At 40.6% G+C, this 21,431-nt stretch overlaps 7 protein-coding genes and 1 long non-coding RNA gene across 8 annotated transcripts in view; 3 read left to right on the top strand and 5 right to left on the bottom strand.

Annotated features, from left to right (window-relative positions):
* The first annotated feature begins 1,159 nt into the window (after positions 1-1,159).
* On the top strand, positions 1,160-2,250 carry LOC130703419 (basic helix-loop-helix neural transcription factor TAP-like). The gene has a single exon (XM_057524914.2). The coding sequence runs from the start codon at positions 1,246-1,248 to the stop codon at positions 2,107-2,109; it is 864 nt and encodes a 287-aa protein (XP_057380897.1). The 5' UTR covers positions 1,160-1,245; the 3' UTR covers positions 2,110-2,250.
* A 2,100-nt stretch (positions 2,251-4,350) lies between these two features.
* On the bottom strand, positions 4,351-5,668 carry LOC130703429 (protein LSM12 homolog A-like). The gene is made up of 5 exons (XM_057524928.2): positions 5,486-5,668; positions 5,148-5,281; positions 4,977-5,086; positions 4,787-4,913; positions 4,351-4,725 (listed from the first exon to the last, which is right to left on the bottom strand). The coding sequence occupies exons 1-5, from the start codon at positions 5,607-5,609 to the stop codon at positions 4,648-4,650; spliced, it is 573 nt and encodes a 190-aa protein (XP_057380911.1). The 5' UTR covers positions 5,610-5,668; the 3' UTR covers positions 4,351-4,647.
* A 498-nt stretch (positions 5,669-6,166) lies between these two features.
* Positions 6,167-21,431, top strand: part of LOC132088384 (uncharacterized) — a 62,336-nt gene continuing 47,071 nt past the window's right edge. The window contains exon 1 of the long non-coding RNA XR_009421922.1: positions 6,167-6,415. This is a non-coding gene — a long non-coding RNA (uncharacterized LOC132088384). The remainder of the gene's footprint in view (positions 6,416-21,431) is intronic.
* Positions 6,263-8,687, bottom strand: LOC130703412 (tubulin alpha chain, testis-specific-like). Its single transcript, XM_057524905.2, has 6 exons — positions 8,540-8,687; positions 8,025-8,085; positions 7,938-7,959; positions 6,882-7,851; positions 6,579-6,824; positions 6,263-6,518 (listed from the first exon to the last, which is right to left on the bottom strand). The coding sequence occupies exons 1-6, from the start codon at positions 8,540-8,542 to the stop codon at positions 6,468-6,470; spliced, it is 1,353 nt and encodes a 450-aa protein (XP_057380888.1). The 5' UTR covers positions 8,543-8,687; the 3' UTR covers positions 6,263-6,467.
* LOC130703413 (tubulin alpha-1 chain-like) lies at positions 9,233-11,600 on the bottom strand. Its single transcript, XM_057524906.2, has 6 exons — positions 11,449-11,600; positions 10,942-11,002; positions 10,854-10,875; positions 9,788-10,757; positions 9,485-9,730; positions 9,233-9,411 (listed from the first exon to the last, which is right to left on the bottom strand). Exons 1-6 carry the CDS (start codon positions 11,449-11,451, stop codon positions 9,361-9,363), a joined length of 1,353 nt encoding a protein of 450 aa, XP_057380889.1. The 5' UTR covers positions 11,452-11,600; the 3' UTR covers positions 9,233-9,360.
* On the bottom strand, positions 11,997-14,316 carry LOC130703415 (tubulin alpha-1 chain-like). The gene is made up of 6 exons (XM_057524907.2): positions 14,234-14,316; positions 13,706-13,766; positions 13,617-13,638; positions 12,549-13,518; positions 12,245-12,490; positions 11,997-12,179 (listed from the first exon to the last, which is right to left on the bottom strand). The coding sequence occupies exons 1-6, from the start codon at positions 14,234-14,236 to the stop codon at positions 12,129-12,131; spliced, it is 1,353 nt and encodes a 450-aa protein (XP_057380890.1). The 5' UTR covers positions 14,237-14,316; the 3' UTR covers positions 11,997-12,128.
* On the top strand, positions 14,859-18,506 carry LOC130703404 (GATOR complex protein MIOS-A-like). Its single transcript, XM_057524895.2, has 12 exons — positions 14,859-15,120; positions 15,178-15,630; positions 15,694-15,886; positions 15,955-16,168; positions 16,240-16,355; positions 16,414-16,599; positions 16,662-16,766; positions 16,833-17,059; positions 17,123-17,256; positions 17,324-17,462; positions 17,526-17,872; positions 17,947-18,506. The coding sequence occupies exons 1-12, from the start codon at positions 14,991-14,993 to the stop codon at positions 18,289-18,291; spliced, it is 2,589 nt and encodes an 862-aa protein (XP_057380878.1). The 5' UTR covers positions 14,859-14,990; the 3' UTR covers positions 18,292-18,506.
* On the bottom strand, positions 18,552-21,423 carry LOC130703434 (actin-related protein 5-like). The gene is made up of 11 exons (XM_057524934.2): positions 21,195-21,423; positions 21,037-21,134; positions 20,597-20,978; positions 20,398-20,528; positions 20,114-20,338; positions 19,852-20,055; positions 19,717-19,787; positions 19,444-19,642; positions 19,155-19,378; positions 18,979-19,097; positions 18,552-18,919 (listed from the first exon to the last, which is right to left on the bottom strand). Exons 1-11 carry the CDS (start codon positions 21,307-21,309, stop codon positions 18,687-18,689), a joined length of 2,001 nt encoding a protein of 666 aa, XP_057380917.1. The 5' UTR covers positions 21,310-21,423; the 3' UTR covers positions 18,552-18,686.

The raw sequence follows: 21,431 nt of genomic DNA, 5'->3' as shown, positions 1-21,431 counted from the left end.
ATTTTCCACGCGCGGTCGACTTAAGCGCGTATAACAGGAGCTCTAGCCCTATATAGTTCTCAATCTTCCGCTCTATTGTCTTTTTGATTATTCATCGATTTACGACATCATCGACATCATCCGGTTGCATAAACTCGTTGAAAAATTGAAATGTTAAAGCGCAAATGACTACTTGGAAGAAGCGAAAGGGATGCAACTGGACAAAGCATTCAAAAGAAAAGGCAAACGTCAATTAAGAGGCCAGCTGCGCAGCTGTTAAGAGGGTCGATGTTTTTTCAGAGTTACGTAGCTGAATGTAACACAAAAGGAACGTACGCACGTGATGACAATTTCAAGTTTTAGCCAAGATCGAACCCCCCTTTCATTTGTGAGATGCAAATTGAATTTGAGGAGTGAGAACTATGAATAGAACAAATTCTACATATGCAAATTAGGCCTTAGTGTGCACGTATTTCTTTCATCAGCATTCATCACATCAACACTCTTCATTCACACGATCATTAAAACCTCAGTGATAATTCAAATTTTTTCAAAGGCAATTTACCCTTTTGGTGACGTAAATTCGTTCGCTCTGGGAGTTCTAATACGCCAAATTCCCATATTATTGAAATTAATGTAAAAAAAAAGGGAATTGGGAGAAAAGCAAGAATAAGATTTGGTTACTAAAATCAAATTACTTTTCCATAAGAGAAAAGTGGTGGATGCGTACAACAGGCCGAAACTGTTAAGAGTAAAAGTCGAGTGGAATATGGACAAAAGGGAACGGGGGAAGTACATTCTATATAAAAAAAAAGAGAGAAATCCAAAAGAAAATTCAATCGAAAAAAAAAACGATTATTCATCGTGTGTTTGAAGTTGATCAAAAATGTATAAGGTTGAGCGAGGTTATTCTATAGATCAAAAGAGAGCTCTTTAACCCAAAAAAAAAATTGGGAAAATTAGACGTCGGGGAAAAAAGAAAGACCAATAGTGGGGAGGGAGAGAGTTAATCGTCAGCCCCGCCCAGCACCTATGCGCTATAGGGATCCAGCAAAAGCAAAGAGTGGGAGGAGTTTTCGGTCTTTCTCTATAGCTCCAGTGGCCCAGCAACCTGACCTTTGTTGAGCGCTGAGGTTTAAAGGCGAGCTCGGTTGGCGTCCAACTCAGTTGCAAACCTCCATCCATCCGGATCGAGTCTACATTGCTAACGCAATAAAAACAAGTAGAGCCAGTTGTTTGTTTTTTTAAGTTTCTTTCAAAAGAAAAATGTCGTCGTTTGAAAATGTCGATCTGCTCCAACTGTTGGATGCAGTCAGTTCAAACAGCAAGCCACGTCGAAAATCGTCCAAGACTAACGCGTCTGCAATGGAAGAAGATTCGCAACAAACTCGCAAAAAACGCTACAGCAAATCGAGAGTGAGGGCCCGCAGTCCGACACAGGTGATGCGAATCAAACGGACCCGACGAGTCAAAGCTAACGATCGCGAACGTAACCGCATGCACATGCTGAATCATGCGCTGGATCGACTACGCACTGTCCTGCCCACCTTCCCGGAAGAAACGAAATTAACAAAAATCGAAACCCTACGGTTTGCCCACAATTACATCTGGGCCCTTTCGCAGACGTTGGATCTTGTCGGCGGACACGATCCATCGGGTGGAAGCATCCAGGTGAATGTCGGCAATGTTACAGTCAGCATCAGCGATCAAGGCAGTTCAATCACATCTACAAACGCCCCCGACCATACGCTCATTCCGTGGAACAATCGTCGGATGGTCGAACCTCCTCTCCCACAATTTGATTCTTCATCTTCTTCATCCTCGTCTTGTGGAGGAAACCAAACTGCTAATGACTATTTCGATGTTTTCGTCAACCAATTGGCCAACAAGAAAACGGACCACTTCCAGCAATTCCAGCAGCCGCAAATTCATCAAGCACAACCTCAACAAACGTGGCTGCCTGGCCCGGCAGTTGTTAACCAAACAAATAACTGGACAAACAGCAATCAGTACAACGAATATCACCTACCCTATTCTTCTACTGGCTGCTCCGTTGATAGTTACTACTCTGATTCATCGTCCAGCTCAGGATATCACGATATGCTGTCCCCCGAATTCCCGTGTCTTTGAAAAAAAAAAAGAAAAGCCGACGACGGCGACCGAACAAAAATTTTGCCTTTTTCTCATATCGATTCTTTCCCCATTCAAAACGTTATATGCAACCCCCCCCCCCCACAGAGCTGCTAAAAATGATTTCAAAAATGCAATTCAAATCCCTCGACTTGATCTATTGTAAATAAAACATATTCTGATCCGAGTCAATAAAAAAAAAGTTGAATCTCATTAAAGTTGTTGGCTCGTTCATTAAAAAATTCAATTAGGTAAATCCAATTTCAAGATAAAAAAAAGCCTTTAATTTCATTAGCAAACCGGGGTAGAGAAAAATCAAAACAATATTGGCGACACGTCAAAATAACCAAACTTGATGTTTGGTTTCAAAAATACACAACATGGCGACGGTTGATCTTTCAGAGGCGAAGTTGCTGTATAGCCTTCAGCTTCAATGATTCTTTTGTCAGTTTCTGTGTACCGAACAACCTACCTCCCCCCTCCTCCTATTGCACATGTGAAGAGGTATGGAACACAAATGGATACAAAGTCCACCCCGATAGACAAAAAAAAATGAAAAAGAAAAAATATTTGAGAGATTCTGCTTGACTGGTTCCATTCCCCTCGTACGTTTAACCTACAGACGCAATGTATCGATCGACAAAATCATTCCCTGAAATGAAAATACATTGCGAAAGTGAGGAGAAACTTGGGCGATAAAAAACAATGTGCACAGAACCAATGTCGTTGATGAGTAAGTTAGCCCCACTTAGCTAATCGGACAAACTTCTCAGAGGATATACAACGATGGCAACACGAGTCTAAAGCTTTCCCAAATTGATACACCCAACCAATGTTGTGGGTGCCAACGTCAACATAATCTGTTGTGACGGTGGAGGAGCCAAGAATAATGGAGTCGCGTGTCTGTCGCGTGACCCGATTCGCCCTCGTCAGCAAAAATAGACATTTACTAGTTAATTTCTCGAGTCAACAAGTGAGCAACAAGACACGTGTCGTCGTGTGTCAATATACAAAAGACTAAAAGTCTCAAACGGAGATGGAGCCATCAATACGTTCTCGAATCCATTCCCTTGATTACAGGCAAACCCAGGAGGTAATGGCTCCCCATTACGTGACATAGAAATCCCTCAATTCTATTCGTAAGCACGCAGGTTTCTAGTTGCGAAAACATGGCCCTAACATAATTTGTTTGTTTAGAGCGAGTTGAAATTTACAGACGTACGTTCAATTCATCAAGAGGTAGTCGACAACTAAACAAATCAACATCTGATTTGATCACATAAAAGTATGGCCTACAGCCACGTGATCAGCCATACGACAAAGAGATAGACTTTACAGGAAAAGACCACAGTGAAATTTCGAAGTATGTGAAGCAACAGATATTTTAACAATCGAACCCAAAAACATATGTGTTCCAGTTACAAAAGCAAAGAATCACTTACCGAAAATCCTTGTTGAAATCGAGTTGTTTGATGAATGCACTAAGAAGGGTGAAGAAGGATTTTTCGTGAAATGACTCTTGCGACTGATAAGTTTCTCGTCGTTTTCGCGCCCAATTAGAAGATTGCCAATTGCAAATGGAGTAAAGCACGGATAAATCACAGGGCTGTCAAATTTCAACAATGCCTACCAACATCAAGTGCAAATATTTATCAGAGAAATCATTTGTTTCTTTTTTCAGACAAGTTTGTATCTCAGTATTAAGCTAAGAATGAAGTATTAATTTTTTAAATTTCCGAACTATGTTAAAACACATTGCAAAACATCAATTTTGCGCCACGAAGTGACTCCCATCTAGCGACATTTTTTAACACCATTCAAATTAAACGAAAATTAAATTGCAACCACATGTGATGACTTTTGTATCGCAAAATAATCATTGATAATTTTGGCAGAATTGAGATTGATAAACTTGCGAACCTGATTAATAAATTGATGATTCATCAATGTTTGTGAGAATTCAAATTCTTTATACAATTACCTCATCGTCAAATAAACTCAGTTTAACCAAGTCAAATGTAATCTCAATTTTTACGCCTTGCAACTTGTCAGTTGGTGCAACAAGTTAAGATAAGATATTTGCTTGTGTAGCAATGATGGAGACCGAAGTTTCCGTGACCGATAATATTCAAATCGGCCACATAACATTCAAAATAATTTAGTTTTATTTTAATTTAAAAATTATCAGTTAAAAGAATAAGTTCTCTAGAAGGTTCCAAATGCCATTGGTAATTGAAATAAAATAAGCTATTTTATGGTTTAATTGAAAACATGTAAAACTCGACGAAAGAAAAATAAACAAGAAGTTATCATTGTATATCATCTCGCCATTTCATACGCCACTACACGTTCCGAAAGCATCCGTCAAATCATCTTTTCATCGGGACGTATTGTACAGCTGTAAAGAACCAGCTTTCTCTTTGCTTTTTGGAGTTGTTGTATTTTTATTTTATTATCTAGAGGTTGAGAAGGTGGTGAAGCAGGATGGAGAAAATGGTACTGGTCGTCGTGAAAGAGTGGGCCACTTTTCGCTTCAGTTCACGGAGAAGTTACTGTGGAACTGTTTTCGGTGCTGGAGCCTTTTGAATCTGAATGATCTTTCATGTACTTTTCAACCTAATAAATGATTGGTCATTAGTTTAATACACAAAAAAAAAATTGATCAATACAAACTTACAATTTTTCTAACATGGTTAACAGCCTTTTCCATATTGCCCTGGACATTTTCTGGTAGATAAGGGGGGCTTATTGTTACTTGTTCCATGACTCGAATGTCTTTTCCTTCCCATGTTACATCATCAATCCTATGGTCAAGTTTTAGAAATATAGTATGACGTTTCTGAGATTCCCTGCTCTGAGATCCTTACGTTCTTTTGACAGCATTAAATAGCTTAAGCCCTTCAGGTGAAACACCAGACTCAAGGGCAGTTATCATGTGTTGTTTCCTTTCTACTTCCTGACGCACCCTTTTCTTTAGCTACCAATTGAGGAGGATGTATACATATGTTTGATAAAAGTCTGATTACAGTTAAACATACCCTCTCAACATTTTGAACTGGATGGGGAGGTGGAGATGAAGTTGCCTCTCTCTTCACTTGGACATCACTCACTTGTCCAAGATTTACAACATGTGCATCATTGACAGAGGCTCGTCCACACGATGAGGGTGATTCTGTAAAGGTAAGAGGTCTATAATTAGATTGATTTCTAATGTACTTTAGAACAAATGCAAAAAGAAACTAGTACTGCAGTTTGAAAAGCGACCTGGAGGTTATACAAACAAATTAAAACAGCGTGTGCAAACGAAAAAAAGAGCGTGACAAGTAGCCGACAAGAGCGTGAGTTATCAGTGGAAGAAAAGAGCCGGTTGACTTACTGAGAATCAGCATTTTGGTGGGTTGATCGAAGGCGAGGACTTCGCCCTCAATCACTTGATTATGGCATGTTTTGCACGAAACTAGACTTCCGACCGAAAAGTACTCATTGCCATCCGACGCCATATTTTGGCTCGAGAAGAAAAAGAAAAAAATCCTCCAAAACGGGGCGAGACACAACAACACCGATCAGACAACGCTGCGTAACCATTAAGTGCTTACATCCAGAGACGAGAGGGCGGAGCTAAGCAGACGTGCCCTTCGTTGCTTTGACAGCAAGTTGTGGACGTTGTCGTTTAGAAAATTTAAAAAACCGATCGTGCGGGAGTGATGGGCCTCACCAATCATCCATTTTATTTTTCGTTAAAAGTTTTTCCATTTTCTCTCTTCCATCTTTTACTTCTAAATTATTAATATTTTCCACCATGGCAAAATTAAATGTTTTCTGTAACCGAATGCTGAGATTTCGTCGACATTGCAGGCATCCAACTTCAAGCAAACATTCATGAACGTTACCCTCACAGATGCGGTGGTATTAACTAATAATATCCGGCCTACTTCCTGTTATGTTTTGAGGGTTTTTTCGCACATGTTCTGTCAGTGACATTCAGACAATAGAAGCATTCTACACTCATTGCCATAGAACTTCTACATTTTTCAAAATTATTTCTCATACAAAGAAATTGGATTCCCAAAATGTGCTTATTCCTGCATACATTTAATAGTATCTTAACTCTTCTTTTCATTCATGTTAATTAATGAAAATTCTAGATAAAATAAGACTTAGGTATGTCTGTAATAAAGCACCAACAAAGAGTTTAACTTGTGAAGTATCATATTGGCTTTACAGCTCTAAATAAATAGAGCAGTAATATAGATGTGTAAGCTAGAAAGCAAGCAACAAGCACCTGCCACTAGTTAAAAGGGTACATGTTTTTCTTGGTTACAAGGAATGACATCATCCGATTAACAATTATCATCCGCTTAATATTCATCACCGCCTTCGCCCTCTCCTTCGACGGAATCCATACCAACCTGAATAAAAAAAAAACACGATAAGACCATATTCTATTATACTAAAGATGGAAGTCGTACCTCTTCGTAATCCTTCTCTAGAGCAGCGAGATCTTCACGGGCTTCGGAGAACTCTCCTTCCTCCATACCCTCTCCAACGTACCAATGAACAAAAGCACGTTTAGCATACATCAAGTCGAACTTGTGATCCAAACGAGCCCAAGCTTCAGCGATGGCGGTCGTGTTAGACAACATGCAAACAGCACGGGAAACCTTGGCCAGATCGCCGCCAGGGACAACGGTTGGTGGCTGATAGTTGATACCAACCTACGGGAGAAAATTCGGTAAGGGTTTTGCAGGAAGTAATGTAATACAAGATTTTACCTTGAAACCGGTAGGGCACCAATCAACAAACTGGATAGAACGTTTAGTTTTAATAGTGGCAATAGCTGCATTGACATCTTTAGGGACAACGTCACCGCGGTACAACATGCAACAAGCCATATATTTGCCATGACGGGGATCGCATTTCACCATCTGATTGGCAGGCTCGAAGCACGCATTAGTGATATCTCCGACGGAGTTTTGCTCATGGTAAGCTTTCTCGGCCGAAATAACGGGGGCATAAGTTACCAACGGGAAATGGATACGAGGATAGGGGACCAAGTTGGTCTGGAATTCAGTCAAGTCGACGTTCAAAGCACCATCGAAACGGAGAGAAGCTGTAATAGAGGAGACAATTTGACCAATCAAACGGTTCAAATTGGTGTAGCTGGGACGCTCGATGTCTAAATTGCGACGACAAATGTCATAAATAGCTTCGTTATCGACCATGAATGCGCAGTCGGAATGTTCCAGAGTGGTATGGGTGGTCAAGATGGAGTTGTAGGGTTCGACGACGGCAGTAGAGACCTGGGGAGCAGGGTAGATGGCAAACTCCAATTTGGATTTTTTGCCGTAATCAACTGAAAGACGTTCCATCAGCAATGAGGCAAAACCTGAGCCGGTGCCTCCACCAAAGGAATGGAAAATAAGGAAGCCCTGAAGCCCAGTGCATTGATCGGACAGCTTTCGGACGCGATCTAGTACGATATCGACGATTTCCTTGCCGATGGTGTAGTGGCCACGCGCATAGTTATTAGCGGCGTCCTCCTTTCCGGTAATGAGCTGCTCAGGGTGGAACAACGAACGGTACGTGCCAGTACGAACTTCATCAACTACGGTTGGCTCCAAGTCGACGAATATGGCTCTTGGGACATGCTTTCCCGAACCACATTCAGCAAAGAAAGTGCTAAAGGAATCATCGATTCCCCCAGCAACCTTGTCCGAGGGCATGCGGCCATCAGGCTGAATTCTAAAAGTTTAAAATGGTTCAGTTTAGCTTAAAATAATAAAATTTTAATACTAAGAAGCCATTGATGAAAAAGAATTTGTTCTTACCCATGCTCCAGGCAGTACAACTCTAAAGTAATTAGAAATGATTTAGCATTTTGTTTCTTGTCACTTCAAATTAAATGGGTAATTTACCCCAACAGGCGTTTCCGATCTGAACTCCAGCTTGTCCAACGTGGATTGAGATGCATTCGCGCTATTGTAAAAAAATATTAATCAAAATTAAATTTCATGTTATAATTAACAATAGAAAATAGAAAAGGGACACCGCAAAAATATTAAGATTTGAAATAAACTACTCAGTGATCAAAATGTGACAAGGAAGCTACAGCACCTGATCTCTAATATTTTAACTGAAGAGGCATCCAGAAAATAAGAGAAATCTCGGCAGGCGACCATTTGCAATGATGCATAGGGCGGAACCGGCAATGCGGTCATGCTGCTGCATTTGGGCATGCTTTCGGGGGCCATTTTACATATTTTGAGGAACGCTGTTAGAAAACGCTACATTCCCAAGCCACATCGGAACGACATTCCCACAGTGAATAAGAATATACGTCCATAAATTTACTCAACCACAACGCAATTGCAAAAACATATGATATAAAGTAAGTAAACGAATTTTTTTTCTTTCGTAACGAAAAACGTACCATTTTGTAGTGTGTTTAGAGATGGGAATCGGAGATTTCTAAGAGAAAGGGCGTAGCGAGCGTTTATCACAGAGCAACGAAGTAATGTCGTCCTCTATGGAAAACGGTTCTCGAGATACTGACACGTCTCAAATCACCTTCACCAGAATACAGAAAAGCCCCCTAGCGGAGAATAAGCAGCCCCTGGAATGAACGATGGCGACGGAAGTGTTAACGTAAAAATGGTAAAAAAATAATAAAGAATAGAAAATTTAGCGATGAAATAATTATCCCAAGAGTTTTAATTGTGTACCAGTACCGTCAAAACCATTTATTTAGAATTTGGTTTAATGGAAATATTTTTATTTTTGTTACCAGATTTATTGATTTTCGTAATTTTGACACGAATCAATACAAAGCTTATAAATCTAAGTATTTTCTAAGAAAATTTGTAAGTAGGTCATAATTTTACAATTGAGGAAGAACAAGTTAAGTTTTTTTTTCATCTCTTAATATTGTTTCATATTCAGTAATTAAAATTCCTATTCTTCAGGAGGCAATGTTCAATTTTCCTTGTTTGACAGACCTTAATTTGTTTCATATAATAAACGCTCGAACATTGTTATAACATTGCAACACAAAATGATTATTTGCATAGCTTATCCACTAAAATCTAGGTTGCATAGAATCGTATTCATAGAGCAAAATGAGTAATTACCAGTGACAAATTTTTATTGACTTGTGAGCAAGTGGAACACCAAAGAACAAGCAAACAAGTACACTTGCCGCAATAATTAATTAAATTGTATCTCGGTGGCAATAAGTTAAATGTAACGTTGAAATCAGTATTCGTCGCCACCTTCTCCTTCGCCCTCGACGGAATCCATACCAACCTGTGGTCATAAACATAAAAATTAATGAAAATTTCAGCTGCAGATGAATCAAAATTATTAATTAAATACAAACCTCTTCGTAGTCCTTCTCGAGAGCAGCAAGATCTTCACGTGCCTCGGAGAATTCACCTTCCTCCATACCCTCACCGACGTACCAATGGACGAAAGCACGCTTGGCGTACATCAGATCGAATTTGTGGTCCAAGCGAGCCCAAGCCTCGGCGATGGCGGTAGTGTTGGACAACATGCAAACAGCACGGGAAACCTTGGCCAAATCACCTCCTGGGACAACGGTCGGGGGCTGGTAGTTGATACCGACCTAAAAAATACAAATTGTAAATATATTATGAAAACTAATAACAAATAAAATTTTTACCTTAAAACCAGTAGGACACCAATCAACGAACTGGATAGAACGTTTAGTTTTAATAGTGGCAATGGCTGCGTTGACATCTTTGGGAACTACGTCACCGCGATACAACATGCAACAGGCCATATATTTGCCATGACGGGGATCACATTTCACCATTTGATTGGCAGGTTCGAAGCATGCATTAGTGATATCTCCCACCGTCATTTGCTCGTGGTAAGCCTTCTCAGCCGAAATGACTGGAGCGTAGGTGACCAACGGGAAATGGATTCGAGGATAGGGGACCAAGTTGGTCTGGAATTCGGTCAAGTCAACGTTCAAAGCGCCATCGAAGCGCAGAGAAGCCGTAATGGAAGAGACAATTTGGCCGATCAAGCGGTTCAAGTTGGTGTAGGTTGGGCGCTCGATATCCAAGTTACGGCGACAAATATCATAGATAGCTTCGTTATCGACCATGAAAGCGCAGTCGGAATGTTCCAGAGTGGTATGGGTGGTCAAGATGGAGTTGTAGGGTTCGACGACGGCAGTAGAGACCTGGGGAGCAGGGTAGATGGCGAATTCCAGCTTCGACTTCTTGCCATAGTCGACCGAAAGGCGTTCCATTAAAAGTGAAGTAAACCCGGAACCTGTGCCTCCACCGAAGGAATGGAAAATAAGGAAGCCCTGAAGCCCGGTGCATTGATCCGATAATTTGCGGACACGATCAAGAACAACGTCGACGATTTCCTTTCCTATCGTGTAGTGGCCTCGGGCATAGTTGTTTGCAGCGTCTTCCTTTCCAGTAATCAGCTGCTCAGGGTGAAACAGTGCGCGGTAAGTTCCAGTACGAACTTCGTCCACCACTGTGGGTTCTAAATCGACAAAAACCGCCCGTGGGACGTGCTTGCCCGACCCACATTCCGAAAAAAAAGTGTTGAACGAATCATCGACTCCACCAGCTACCTTATCAGAAGGCATACGACCATCCGGCTGAATTCTGGAAAATGCAGTTAATTAAGATTGATTAAATACTTACCTGAATTATTTGTTTATCGTAAAAATCTGTTGAATATCCGAAGTTTTCTGTCCTTACCCATGTTCCAAGCAATAGAGTTCTAAATAATTTAAAGTAAATCGTTAATATTATTGTTACACATTGACACTGTGTGCAAGCAACTTACCCCAGCAGGCGTTTCCAATCTGGATTCCGGCTTGACCGACGTGTATTGAGATACATTCGCGCTAAAAAAAATAAGAGCAATTTATTTGCGTGACATTAAGTTAATGAATTTGACTAAGAGGAACAGAAATTTGTGAAATAATCCTATATAAATTAATTAATAAGCAATGAAAACTTCATGAGGCAGTCCAGGTCACGTAAACGCCCTCCTGTACTGGCAGGAAATGGGACGGGTGCAATTGTATGGCGACCATTTGCAATCAGATACGGTGCGCGACCGCCAATGCGGTCATGCTCAACATATTCTGCAATGCTTTTGGGAACTAATTTCGATGAAATTCAGGACTAACTTAACAGAACGTCGAAGTCGATAAACACAGTATTGCTTTGCTATGTGTGAGTAAGCCGTTGTACCGGCATTACTGATACACAATGCACGTGCCATGATATACCGTTTGCAAAGTTATTTGACCAAAAGCAAAATGTTTTAACCCTTCCTTTGTCTTACCATATTGAGTTAGGTTATGCAATCGGTTTGGCGAGATTAAAGAAAATCGGTTGATGCGAGCGTTTAGCACAGAGCAACTCAGCAATGTCGTCCTCTATGGAAAACAAGTCTCGGAATACTGATGATAACATCTCAACGGCTGCGGTGAAGAAGACTTATGCGTCATCTGGCGGCTGAGAAAACGGTCTTTTTCAAATTTATGTAACTGCCACATCTCGTTTTGATAATTTTTGGTTTGCAAACAGCGTTACAACTTTGATTCTTTTCTTTTCTTTCCTTCGAAAATATTATCTTTTTCGATAAATTAATGGTGTTAAACACCATTAATTTGTTTTTAATTGTGTTTTGTTTTCGTCAGAATTTTCTAAAAACAGTAACTAAAATATAAATTCGGTATGCTTAAAGAAATTAAGATTGGGAAGATGGTCAAGTCAATACGACAATTACGTCACTTTCGACTTGTCCATTTGATTAGGGGGACCAAGTTTCCTTATTACTCTGTAAATATTTAATATGATAAACTTAATAACAAAGAAATGAAAAAGAAGTAACGCCAGAATTTAGGTATTTACTTTAAAGTCATCAAATATATGGCAGATGAATATACCAGGAAAGCTAGAAAGCAAGCATGTGCCGCTAGGTTAAATGGTACACGATATCTTACGCAATAGAGGATTGATTTAATATTCGTCGTTGCCTTCGCCTTCACCGTCAACAGAATCCATTCCGACCTATAGTTGTACAAAACTGCATTTAGTATTTTTGAAAAAGATTACGACGCTGCACTTGTCGTTACCTCTTCATAATCTTTTTCGAGAGCGGCGAGATCTTCACGAGCCTCCGAAAACTCTCCTTCCTCCATACCCTCTCCCACGTACCAATGAACAAAAGCACGTTTGGCGTACATCAGATCAAATTTGTGATCCAAACGAGCCCAAGCTTCAGCGATAGCAGTAGTGTTAGACAACATACAAACAGCTCGGGAAACCTTGGCCAGATCACCGCCAGGTACAACTGTTGGGGGCTGATAGTTGATACCGACCTGAACAAACAATAGATGAAGTAAATTGAATTGCAGAAATTTGAATAATGATTCATACCTTGAAACCAGTTGGGCACCAATCAACAAATTGGATAGAACGCTTAGTTTTAATGGTGGCAATTGCTGCATTGACATCTTTGGGGACGACATCCCCGCGGTATAACATGCAGCAAGCCATATACTTGCCATGGCGAGGATCGCACTTGACCATCTGGTTGGCAGGCTCGAAGCAAGCGTTGGTAATCTCTCCAACGGTCAGCTGCTCATGGTAAGCCTTCTCAGCCGAAATGACTGGAGCGTAGGTGACGAGGGGGAAATGGATACGAGGATAGGGGACCAAGTTGGTCTGGAATTCTGTCAAGTCGACGTTAAGTGCACCATCGAAGCGAAGAGACGCCGTGATGGAAGAGACAATCTGTCCAATCAAGCGATTCAAATTGGTGTAGCTAGGACGCTCAATGTCCAAGTTTCGGCGACAAATATCGTAGGTTGCCTCGTTATCAACCATAAAAGCGCAGTCAGAATGTTCCAGAGTAGTATGAGTAGTTAAGATCGAGTTGTACGGCTCTACGACAGCAGTAGAGACCTGAGGGGCCGGGTAGATGGCGAATTCCAACTTTGATTTCTTTCCAAAATCGACGGAGAGACGTTCCATAAGAAGGGAAGTGAATCCAGATCCAGTGCCTCCACCGAAAGAGTGGAAGATGAGGAATCCCTGAAGGCCAGTGCATTGGTCAGAGAGCTTGCGGATACGGTCCAGCACCAAGTCAACAATCTCCTTTCCAATGGTGTAATGCCCACGAGCATAGTTGTTGGCAGCATCTTCTTTGCCAGTGATAAGTTGCTCGGGATGGAAAAGTTGGCGATAAGTGCCCGTACGAACTTCATCTACAACCGTCGGTTCTAAATCGACAAATATAGCTCTCGGGACATGCTTGCCAGATCCGCATTCTGAGAAGAATGTGTTGAACGAGTCATCATTTCCACCATTTGTCTTGTCAGTGGGCATACGGCCGTCAGGCTGAATCCTAAAAAGATATCATTATATTCAATTTGAGAAAAAATAAATAGATATTGAATTATTTTTGCGTTGTTTTGAAACCGAGTAGATGAATAGGAATCTCACCCATGTTCCAGGCAATATAACTCTAAAATATTTACAACCAGATTAATCAATAAAACTATGTTTTTTTACAACAAAAATCAATAAATCACCCCAGCAGGCGTTGCCGATCTGGACTCCGGCTTGTCCAACGTGAATTGAGATACATTCGCGCTGTGGAATAACAAACAATTGTTAGTTAGTGCCATTATTATTGAATGAATTAAAATTACTTAATTAACTGTGGAGACAAACAAACCGTTTCCAAATAACGCTAAGTAAACTTAGCAAACTAAAGGAAAAACAAGTGCCACATGAGGATTGACAACGGAAATGAATTGTCTGTCCGTTGACGCAAACAGGAAATCAGAAAATTTCAGCTGGTGAACATATGGACAGAAATTGTGGGGGACTGTGCGACGCATACCGGCAATGCGACTTAGGGTAGCCATTTTTAGCTTATTTCCTACATTGGAAAAGATAAGCCCCAAGAGACAATAGATATTTTTGCTACACTACTCACACAGTGTTACCAACAGTTACTCGAAGAAGTACGCGTTCACTGCGTAATGCCAAGCATTGGCAAAAAGAAATAGGCTTAGCTTATTGAAGAGAACATAATAACGAAAGAATATACGTACCATTTCTAAAAGTAGTTAAAAGTGAGATGAATGTCAACGTCTATAGGGGTGAGCGTCTTACACAGAGCAACGAAACGATGTCGTCCTCTATGCGAAAACGGTTCTCAGGAGACTGAAGATCGAACACGTGAAGGGACGTGCTAAATATAGATAATGGAGAGAATAGGAGGCGCCTGGCGGTTGACACAGCTTTGGCAACTCAAAGAGTGGTGGAAATCCTTTTCTTTTTAGCATCGTACAGTTGAGCAGATGAATAAAGGATACCTAATAATTGTGAAGGATATGAGCAGTGTTATAAAAGTTGGAATTTTCACACCTCCAACAGAGCACGTGTCAGCCCACATAATTTGAAGCAGCTCGTACCTGAAGAACAATAGGTTGCAATAAGGATTATAGGATGGCCATGTGGACAACAAACATCATTATAGAATTTTCAATGGTAGTTTCCGACTTTTCTGGGTGGGAAATTGCGATTAGGACACAACCGGAATTTACTGGAATCGTGCAAAACATGTGCACTACGCAGAACTAAAAAAAATTTACGCGCCTAAAACAGTGTGGAATATATTTTTTGTGTTCGCCTCTAGAGGACTCTGTTTGTGGTAAACATTGTTTGCTTCCTCTAGCTTCTAAAGATTGTTGCGACATTCTATAAAATTTAAAAAGAAATCAGGTCTCCCATTTGGTGGACATTGATTTCTTAAATTGTTATTATTTTATTAAATTTTCTTACCTGTCTTAATATCCATTGGCTTCAATGGCTGGCGGACGTCTAGAAGTATACTGGTCGCCAAACAGTCCCGACAAATTCCTTACGTGGGGGAGTGATTTTTCGCTATATCAAGTCAAAAATACTTCCGGCAGAGATGACATCGCCTCGGCACACCGTAATATTTTTTCATAACCATCTGCCACATGTTCGCATACTGATATATCTATTCCAGACTTTCAGATATCAAGTAACAGTAGGGCATACCAACTGGGTTCGTTCACAGATGTGGCATTTGCTAAGTGCCTGGCATGGCTCCCAGTACCAGAGTTGGAAGGAGTTATTGCTATGGGCCAGACAAATGGAAGAATTTTGTTGACTTCTCTGCTTGGACCTGGAGAAACTTCACCTTTTCATGGAAAAGAATATGCATCAAAGCATAACAGACAGTGCAATGCATTATCATGGAGTCTAGCAGAATCTTACATTCTTGCCGCTGGTTTCGACAAACATAGATCTGAACATGGCTTAATACTCTGGGATGTGACTAAAGGTGGAAATGAGAGTAACAGACCTATCATGGAGATGGCATTTGGAGACACTATTACATCTGTCACATGGTTCAATCACTCACATACTATGGCAACTGGTGTCAACAACAAGCAGCTTCGCCTATATGACTTTAGAGGTATTCAAGATTCTACAATGGTTTCACAACATTTTCTGTATGTAACTTCTTCTCTACTTACAGATGGAACTAAACATACAAGCTCAACGAATACCCGCGCAGTTTTTTCGATCGTTCAGGATCCATTCGTCAACCACAGAATTGCATCATACAGTGACACTTCCGTATGTATTTGGGATGTAAGGAATTTTGAGAAGCCCGTGCTGTCACTGCAACAAAACAAAGTTGTTTCGAAAATTTCATGGTGCCCTACGCAGTAAGTCTAGCATGAACTCGCTTGCAGAAATCTAACATTAATCTTTTGAAACCATGTTATTTTAACAGTCATAGTTTCTTGGGAGTCTTATGCAAAGAGAGCACATCACTGTCCTTGTATGATATTCAGAATGCAAATGGCGTAGCAGCGGAGGAAATGGAACCAATCCCATTGGAACGTGGCCTGATTTTGACAGAAAACAGTGAAACTATTTCTTCTTTTGCGTGGCATTTAAATGAGGAAAATCGATTACTCTACTCAACGTCATCAGTCAATATTAAGGTATTATGTAAATATGTATCTTCCTAGTGTAAAATGCTGTAAGTAGTTTTGGATTTTCTTGCATGGTGTAGGAACATCTTGTTGTAGACCGAATCACACTGAATTGGTCCCCGTCAAGTAAGCTAGTGTGGAATTGTGGTAAAAAAATATTGCAGTACATTGATGAAACTGATAGTGTCTACGGCAGGTATATCTTTACAAGAAATCCGTTTTGGAGTTTTTACGATTCACGAAATTGAATTTAGGTTCAGTGATTTTTCCGTAATAATGCGCAAAAGAGCGGTTGAGGGATACGGACTTGAGGCTGATTTTAAACCTGATTCAGAACTAATGCAGGACGTAACGACAAGAGAGCTTTGGTGTTGGGTTGATACATGTCGAAAGTTAACTCAGTCAGGAAATCTGCTCGGAATGAATTTCATGGGTATTAGGTAACGAAGAAGAAAGTGAGTTGGGAAATTAATTTTAAAACCAATAATCAAAACATTTGTAGGTCTGCCTTGCGTTTGGATACGGATGGAGTTATGAAGTCAGAAATGTTACAAGTCTCTTGGAATGGAGTGGAATCGGCAAAAATTTCACCTATTACTGTTTACAGGTATCATTTTGCGTGGAAGACATTTTTAGTTCTTCGTTTAAAAAACTTGTTTTACATCCATTCTAGGAGCGAGGAGAGAAATCAGGCATTGCGCCTGTGTGGTTGGCCTCACGATCCTGCAAACCCCATCCTAGGGCCACTTTTAGAAAAACTTCAGGCAGACGGGCAGGTCTCTCGAGCAGCTGCTCTGGCAGTTTTTCACATGAAGATACGTAAAGCCATAAAAATTCTGACACGTAGTGGTGTACAGAAAAATCAGGTGTCCTACCAGTTAGTTGCCCTTGCCTTAGCAGGTAATCTAATCTAGATACGTAGGTTTTGTGGGTGGCCTGAATGAATTCCATCTCGTTTTTCAGGCTTTACGGATAATCGAGAAACGCTATGGCAACAAGAAATCAGCAGTATGCAAAAGAATGCCTTAGACGATCCATATTTGAGGGCTACATTTGCCTTTTTAACAAGTCCATCCGAAAAATATGAATCTGTCTTGGTAGCGAATCTTATAAATCCTTGGTACGTATTCAAACTGTAGCTAAATATTTGCTTACCTATTTTAGAATGAAACCGGGATAAGTGTTCGAGATCGCGTTGGCTTCGCCTGCAATTTTTTGTCTGATACCCATCTCAGCGAGTTCATCGAGTACCTCAATCGCAAGTTGACAAACGAAGGAAATTTGGACGGGATGCTTCTAACGGGTAAAACTTGGTTTCCTAATCTTTCATGGAATTAGAATTATCAAAGATTGCCGTTACATCTAGGTCTGTCAACTGACGGATTGAACTTACTTCAGAGCCATGTTGACAAATCTGGTGACATTCAGACAGTTAGCCTCCTTAGTTTACATGCATCCAACCATGAGGTTAGCAAAGACGGGCGCATGCAACAATGGGTCAACAGCTACCGCTCTCTACTTGACAGCTGGAGGTTATGGACGCAACGAGCAAAATTTGATGTTCAGTTTTACAAAGGCAATCCTTCTAGCACTGAAAAGCCTCCACAACAGGTCTACGTTTCTTGCAATTACTGCGGCAAAAGTATTTCAGTCTTCTCTGGTGGTAAAGGCAAGTTACCCTTAAATAGGACCAACCCAAACGTGAAATCTAAGGTGAATTTTATGGCTTGTCGTAATCTGGTCTTGTTTGTCTTACTGATCGTTTTCTCATTTGGCTGCAATTATAGTTGACTGGCTGCCCGAATTGCCGGAATCCTTTGCCTCGTTGTGCCGTTTGCATGATGCATCTTGGAAGTCCACTAGCTTCATGGGGAGGACCTACTGAACATATATCCAAAAAACCGAGCATTAACGTTGCATCTGGCGTCTCAGGTGTGACGTCTAAGAAAAGTCACCCGTTCGCTTCGTGGATTCTTTGGTGCCAAACATGTCGTCATGGAGGACATAGCGCTCATTTATTAGAATGGTTCGGAGAACACAGCGAGTGTCCCGTTACTGGTTGTTCGTGTCGATGCCTCAATCTCGATACAATAGGCCACCACATTCCTGTGATTGCTAACGGGCATGACTGAATGACGCTTTCCAGGGCGAGGATTTAAGTTGCGTCTTATCGGTTATCGTCCACTTTCGTACTGAACTATTTTTAGGTAGGCAAATTTTGTACAGTTTTGTCTTTACTATTGCCTGTGTTAATAATTTGTCCTCATCTGACCGTTGTTGGTTGACCGTTTTTCTTTTTCCACTTCACACTTAAACGAACTTTCAATAAAGCCTGTGATTGAGCGTAGGACAATGATGACGGAAATCGATGCTGTAAGAGAGCTAAATGAAATAAATTGGTTCAATGACTCATTAAATAAAAACTATTAGATAAACTTTGACATTTATCTGGCTGAACCAGAAATATGTAGAAAGTTTAAAATTGTACGTAAAATACACGATGGATCCAACGAAATGAGGTCACGGTTCACTGTTTAGTCAATGCAAATCGCCTGTTCGACGCATGATGCTCGACGAAATAGTGTGCGCCGCATTCTTGATATTCGGATCGAGAAAGGTAGGCGGACGGTGTCGCAACTCTAGCAAAATCACGCGCCCCTTTCCACGCATCTCCGGCTGGATCGGCCGCAATATTTACGTTAAAAGGAGATTCAAACGGTCGCATCGATAAGAGATCTTTTTTCAGTCTTGGCAGTAAACCTTAAAGATTAGGATTAATTCACGTAGTTCGTTCACGATATCGTACTGCAGAAACTAACCAGGAATATTGGCACACCCTCCAGTGACGAATACGTTATTTACCAGACGAAGCTGTGTTTCTGAGTCGTAAAGTTTTACGACGTAGTCGATAGTTTCGGAAATGCCGGCTTGATGAGAGCTACGAAATAAAATAAAATTTTATTACGTTCTTTGTGCCAACAGAAACTAAGCATACCCAATAAAACTAGGTTGAAAGAATAGCTCAGGAGCTCGAATGCGCTCGGTACCAATATGAAGCTGATAAAACTCAGCTGTGGGAACGAAACCACCTGCACCGCCTTCGCCGACATTCGAAGAACCACCACTGTAGTTCTTGAAATTGGGGTCATATCGCTTCAACGCAGATTCGAGGTCATTTAATTTTTCTTGTTCTGCTTCGCTGTCGGATCCTCCTCCGTCCTTATGTTTATTACAATGATGAAACGATAAGTCTTTTGAATGGCTTATACTAATGTTTAACTTACTTTGCTAACAGCTTTGTAAATATCCCAATCTTCATCCTTCATACCGAAAGTGTCCTCCTTTTTCTTGCCTGGTCCGGTTCCCCCACTTTTTGCAAGCATACTTAATATACGCATCCTTTCTTGCGCGGCTGCAGATTTTCGTTTCGTAAGTTCCTGACGACGTTGCTGCCTTTCTCTTCTTCGAGAAAGGATCTCTGTTCTGAAAAAGCATTAAACTTAAATTAGTGGATAAATCTGAGGAGACACTTGAATAAAGTACACAATATATTTTACCTCTGTTTGCGGATACCTTCTAACCATTCCTGGAATTCGGCCGTTTCCGTCGGTTTTTTTGGTTCCCCTTCCTGTTAAACGTAAGGCAAGTCTTTAAATAACAAGTACCAGCACTTATAAACAGAAGGTTAGTGCCTCATTTTGATTAGCTGCAGCGGTAGCCATTTTTTGCCGTGTCCTGGACACACGATCTTGCAAGTTCTGAATTTCTTGTTCCAAATGGTGTTCGTCGGTAATTTCTGCTTGTCTTAGTAATTTTACCGCCAAAGCATCATCCACTTCTGCCAACTGGTGCTGAATAATCTGCAACGTTTCCAAACGTTCTTCGTCTAATGCCAACTACGAAAGAAAACTGCTATTAGGTTAATTGCACATTAAGCAATTAATCTAGTCTTACTCGCTCCTCGCGTTTCTTCGCATTGATTTCGACCAGCCTTTTAACATTTTCTTTTCTACGTTGTTGCTGTTGCTCTAGATTCAAACTAGTTTCAGCCGCCGTAGGAGCTGGAGTAAATGGTAGTTGGATTTTGCGAACATTCATATCATAGAAGTCACCATCAGCCCATTTGCTAAGTTCTTCCAGATAATCTTCAGCTATGTACCCATAATCATGTATAAGCTCCTGTAGATCGTATTGCTCATTAATTATATTTATGGAGTAAACACTTTTACGCTTTATACCTCTGCTCGACTAAATGTTACGGATGACAAATGAGACGGATACTTAAGTTGAAGTAAGCGGTGCAAATGGGAAATCATTTGAAGCCCACCCAAATTTATTCTACGTATTCCTTGAGGATCACATTTACCCCCTAAATAAAGTAAAAGAAACAACATTAGAATCAGTACATGAAATTTAACTTTGTTTTTACCTGCTTACCTATAATTGGCAAGATATGCGTCGTTTGATATCCGAGTCGCACCACAAGGGACGTAGGAAGATCAACACAAGGTTTGGAAAAGTTATGCTGTAAACTAAAAAGAGCATCTATTCCCACTGAGACAGCTGGTACTTGATAACATTCAAATAATAGTTCATTAATAAACTGCCTTGCAGGAGAAGGATTGCATACAGCTTCAGTCAATACCAAAGGATGTTCAACTGAACCTTCTGTATCAATTCCCAAGTGAGAAAAAGCATAATCAAATACTGTTTCCACTGTGTCTATCTGAGTAATGACATCACGATCAAATGCAGATTTCAACTGAAAACGAACTGCCTCAAAATTGGCAATATCATTTCCTACCAAAATTTCCACATCCTAAAATTTCAAATAATGTTTAGCTGAAATAGGCTATAGATATTGAATGGAGACATACTGATTTTCCTTTCTCCTTTCTAAGTTTTGCCATGAGGTTCCTGAATGTCAGTTTTGGATTAGGATCAACAGCCCACCCAGCACGACAATGGTAAGATCCTTTAATCAGTTGGCTGTTAAGAAACCAAAATATACAATTTCAACTTTATCAATTATTACCATGATCCAACACTAATGCCGGTGCATTATTTCCCTTCAGAGAATCATCGTATACGTGATATATGTCCGGGGTTGGTTTTGCATCACGAAAAGTGAAAACCTCATCTTCTGCCATTTCTTAATACCTCTCTAGACGTTTTATAGCTATGACTTTATACTTTGGTTGCAAACTTGACAATGATTTGGACTAGGACATCCGTCGGCGTCGCTGGCTTTTCTCTTCTGACTTTGTTGTTA

The sequence above is a fragment of the Daphnia carinata genome, chromosome 10 (assembly GCF_022539665.2).
Source record: "Daphnia carinata strain CSIRO-1 chromosome 10, CSIRO_AGI_Dcar_HiC_V3, whole genome shotgun sequence".
NCBI lineage: Eukaryota > Metazoa > Arthropoda > Branchiopoda > Diplostraca > Daphniidae > Daphnia > Daphnia carinata.
The sequence above is the reverse complement of the archived record's forward strand: the minus strand, read 5'-3'. Positions and strand labels throughout refer to the sequence as shown.

Coding starts and splice junctions, on each gene's coding strand:
- LOC130703419 (XM_057524914.2), top strand. CDS start 1,246: ATGTCGTCGTTTGAAAATGTCGATCTGCTCCAACTGTTGGATGCAGTC.
- LOC130703429 (XM_057524928.2), bottom strand. CDS start 5,609: ATGGCGTCGGATGGCAATGAGTACTTTTCGGTCGGAAGTCTAGTTTCG. Junction 4,914..4,976: donor TTTAATGCTGTCAAAAGAAC/GTAAGGATCTCA, acceptor ACTTGACCATAG/GATTGATGATGTAACATGGG. Junction 4,726..4,786: donor TTAACCATGTTAGAAAAATT/GTAAGTTTGTAT, acceptor ATCATTTATTAG/GTTGAAAAGTACATGAAAGA.
- LOC130703412 (XM_057524905.2), bottom strand. Junction 7,960..8,024: donor GATCGGAAACGCCTGTTGGG/GTAAATTACCCA, acceptor TAATTACTTTAG/AGTTGTACTGCCTGGAGCAT. Junction 7,852..7,937: donor TTGTACTGCCTGGAGCATGG/GTAAGAACAAAT, acceptor TTAAACTTTTAG/AATTCAGCCTGATGGCCGCA.
- LOC130703413 (XM_057524906.2), bottom strand. Junction 10,876..10,941: donor GATTGGAAACGCCTGCTGGG/GTAAGTTGCTTG, acceptor TAAATTATTTAG/AACTCTATTGCTTGGAACAT. Junction 9,731..9,787: donor GGTGTCCTACTGGTTTTAAG/GTAAAAATTTTA, acceptor TGTATTTTTTAG/GTCGGTATCAACTACCAGCC.
- LOC130703415 (XM_057524907.2), bottom strand. Junction 13,519..13,616: donor TTATATTGCCTGGAACATGG/GTGAGATTCCTA, acceptor ATATCTTTTTAG/GATTCAGCCTGACGGCCGTA. Junction 12,491..12,548: donor GGTGCCCAACTGGTTTCAAG/GTATGAATCATT, acceptor TTGTTTGTTCAG/GTCGGTATCAACTATCAGCC.
- LOC130703404 (XM_057524895.2), top strand. CDS start 14,991: ATGGCTGGCGGACGTCTAGAAGTATACTGGTCGCCAAACAGTCCCGAC. Junction 15,887..15,954: donor ATTTCATGGTGCCCTACGCA/GTAAGTCTAGCA, acceptor TTATTTTAACAG/TCATAGTTTCTTGGGAGTCT. Junction 17,257..17,323: donor AAAAATATGAATCTGTCTTG/GTAGCGAATCTT, acceptor TACCTATTTTAG/AATGAAACCGGGATAAGTGT.
- LOC130703434 (XM_057524934.2), bottom strand. CDS start 21,309: ATGGCAGAAGATGAGGTTTTCACTTTTCGTGATGCAAAACCAACCCCG. Junction 20,056..20,113: donor CGAAGAAACGCGAGGAGCGA/GTAAGACTAGAT, acceptor TTTCTTTCGTAG/TTGGCATTAGACGAAGAACG. Junction 19,379..19,443: donor TTTACAAAGCTGTTAGCAAA/GTAAGTTAAACA, acceptor AATAAACATAAG/GACGGAGGAGGATCCGACAG.